The sequence below is a fragment of the Austrofundulus limnaeus genome, unplaced genomic scaffold (genome assembly GCF_001266775.1).
Source record: "Austrofundulus limnaeus strain Quisiro unplaced genomic scaffold, Austrofundulus_limnaeus-1.0 Scaffold321, whole genome shotgun sequence".
Lineage (NCBI taxonomy): Eukaryota > Metazoa > Chordata > Actinopteri > Cyprinodontiformes > Rivulidae > Austrofundulus > Austrofundulus limnaeus.
In genome coordinates, this window is record NW_013952723.1 from 657431 (window position 1) to 660740 (window position 3310).

At 35.6% G+C, this 3310-nt stretch overlaps 1 protein-coding gene across 2 annotated transcripts in view; it reads left to right on the plus strand.

Annotated features, from left to right (window-relative positions):
* The window catches only part of LOC106527382 (myelin transcription factor 1), a gene marked incomplete in the record, with an annotated part of 74887 nt that extends 72538 nt beyond the window's left edge, over positions 1-2349 (plus strand). For both annotated transcript variants that reach the window (XM_014022245.1, XM_014022246.1), the window contains 2 exon segments: positions 925-1068; positions 1306-2349. In XM_014022245.1, coding sequence (XP_013877699.1) covers positions 925-1068; positions 1306-1449 — 288 coding nt within the window.
* Between the last annotated feature and the right edge of the window lie 961 nt (positions 2350-3310).

Here is a 3310-nt window from a genome sequence, read left to right on the forward strand (position 1 = left end):
GGGACCCCACTTTGGGTCCCGACCCCAACTTTGGGAAACACTGCCCTAGATTATTCCATAATCTTATTCATTTGATTGAAGTACACCGCTCCTTCAAACTAGTTCGAAATTTTGGTTTCACAAATGTCTCTATCCCCTATCCCCCCTATTTGTTGTGACAACTTTCTCTTTTGACAAAATGTAGTTGAATATTTAAAGGTAATATGTTTTGTGAGCCCCATACATATTCTGTAAAATACTATAATCAACTAAATCATAGAATTTTAATAATTTCAACTGATAAATTAGTATGTTTGACGGGTGACTGTAATGTTTTCTTGTAATTCTTATAGCTCTTTTCTGTAAAACAAGAATAGGGTTTTGTAATTGTTTAACATGTTTTCCCCCAGACTTCAGTACAYTAAATTAAGTGTGGAACAATTATTGCAGTAATCTTTATCATTGAATAACTCCCTCACTTTGTACAGTACTGCAATAGACATTGCTAATTTTAAATAATTTATGTGAGGATTCCATGTCAGCTTTTCATCAATGATGACACCCAGAAACTTCACCTCACTGACTCTGCAAATCTCAACARCATTAACTTTGAATGGAACATCAATAGTTCTCTTTCTATTACTAAATATCATGTAGTTAGTTTTATCCATATGATAATTGATTAAGTTTGAACCAAGTTTGTATTTGTACAAATTCTGTCTGCATTATCTCCAGCTGTCTTTACCCAAACAAAAACTTGTAGTATCATCTGCAAATAAAAAAGATTTAAAAAAGCCCTGACATTCTTACCAAGTCAGTCACTTAATAACAACTCAAAGCACAGCTAATTCAAAACAAAATCAAAAACTATAAGCAGTTGAAATCCACTGACCATTAAATCCAAAAAAAATTATGTGGGGCTGATTTTTGTTTTCTGTGGTTTAGATTTCCTCAATGGAGAAAAACCTAAAGAACATCGAGGAGGAGAACAAACAGATAGAAAAGAGGAATGAAGCTTTGTTTCTGGAGCTCTCTGGTTTGAGTCAGGCTTTAATCCACAGCTTGGCCAACATCCGTCTGCCCACCATGGTGAGTGTAAAGAATGTGGCTTTTATGAAAAAGGTGCAGTGCTCCTCTTACATTTTTGTTTTTAATATTATTGACGAAAACAGAAACATCTGTCACTTTTTCACAGAAATTAGAAGCTGGTTCAGCTTTGTTGAATCCAAAATTGCTAACATATAGAAAAAATCAAAGTGTACTGTATTTATTCAGTGATGTTCCGGAAACCTTCACTGTTTTATTAACAGTTCTGTTTGTGTGCAGCAGGAGCCAGTGTCAGAGCAGAACTTCGACAGTTATGTGGACACCCTGACCCACATGTTTACGAACAAAGACTGCTACCAGAACCCTGAGAACCGGGCTCTACTGGAGTCCATCAACCAGGCGGTGAAGGGCATTGAGGTGTGAAGGCTGGAAGCTAAGATGGGAATGGCACCAATATTTCTTTCTTTTTCCTTTAGATATTGTACGTGATGAAATGCCCTGAACAGGATTTCCCTCCTCTTTTTTCATTAGTTTCCTGTTTGCATGCTGCTGTATGACAGTCAGAACAGACGTGGTTGTTAAACAAAGTGTTACTGCTGAGGGGTGAGTAAGCYTGCAGTAACCAGTCCGAATTAGTTAGATAACATATCTCATCTTTACTCTATAAAGATTTTACATCCACATAGTGTTGTTGCACCTCCATAACCACTTTGTACCTTCATTTTTACTATTGATGTGAAACTATTTAAGTCTTGTGCAAATGTCGGTTTAATAACCAAATCATGTCTGCTGTAATAACTGAACTATTTATTAACCATGGTTTGTCTTTAGTTCTATTCAAATCAGAAACCATTTGAACCAATAATCAGTTCGAGGGGTCTATATTTCCCCTGCACTGCTGAACAAAGAGGAACTATTTTAAGAAGTCGAGTATGAATTTTTTATAGGTTTTATTATTTATTTAAAGTACCAGGATTTTTTTATGTGTAAATGTTTTGTAACAAACAGTTTTTAAATAATTTTGTAAAGATATTTTCTGCTTTTATTTTTATGATTTTTTTTTTATTTCCCCAAACTATTTTGAGTACACTGCAAAACAGTAGGGAAAAACAAGTGCACATTTTTGGTATTTATTTGGTAATAAGAAACACAGTGATGGTGAATATTTATTTTTTATTGTCTATGTGATGATGATGTTTATGATGATGATGATGATGATGATGATGATGATGATGATGATGATGATGATGATGACGATGATGATGATGGTTGTAAACCAATTAGTCTTTAAGGTGCTTCTGAAATAAAAGTGAACCCACAGAACATTTGGGCTGGACTATTTTATTTCTAACGTAATAAAAGGCCTAGCATTTCTTGAAGGAGCACATTTTGCGTTACCTCGCAATACCTTTTGCATTCCCTCGCAAAAGTAGTTTATCACTGTTGTGCCTGCCGGTTTATTAAAAAACTCACATGTTTACCATTAGCGAGTTAGCCTACTGCTTTAATTCAGCTTCAGAATGAATATATCACACAGCCACGCATGGAAGTATGTCATATGCAGGTATTTTAACAGTTCAGCCACGCAACATCAATATCAATTCAACAAACTTGTGGCGACACATCCTGTTTTGGTAGCCTGATATTTTAAAATAAAAGTATGATTTAATTCAGATCATATTCAAAACAAACTTTTGCGTGGGAACGCAAAAGGGAAAAAAAATCCCCCATGTCCCCTCGCGGGCTCCTTACTTTTCAGCTTCAAAATACCTTTGAGGAAATGTATTTTCAGATGCCAAGTACACTGCATCATAGTGCACGTGCAAACCCCCCCCACCACCCCCACGTACTAAAATGGAAAGAACAAAAGGGGAAGGAGGTTCTTAAAGAGACAAAGTCCAATTTCAAGGCATTTAGAAGAGGAAGGGATGAGAAGATAAGTTTATTTTCTATTTAAACAAAAAAAAATTTTAATAACAGCTAAAGGTGACATAGATACTTTATTACGATATAGTATTTAAACGTATGCCTGAGAAACACATAATATTGCCCCTTTAAGACCACCATGATACAGCGGGTAAAATAAGTATTGAACATGTCAACATTTTTCTCAGTAAATATATTACTAGAGGTGCTAATGACATGAAATTTTCACCAGATGTCGGTAACAACCCAAGTGATCCATACATACAAAGAAATCAAACCATAAATGTCCAGAAATTGTTATGATCCTGCTCCTGTCTGCCTCTGCCCCTCCCATCCTGTTCCTCAGTCTGCTCATTGC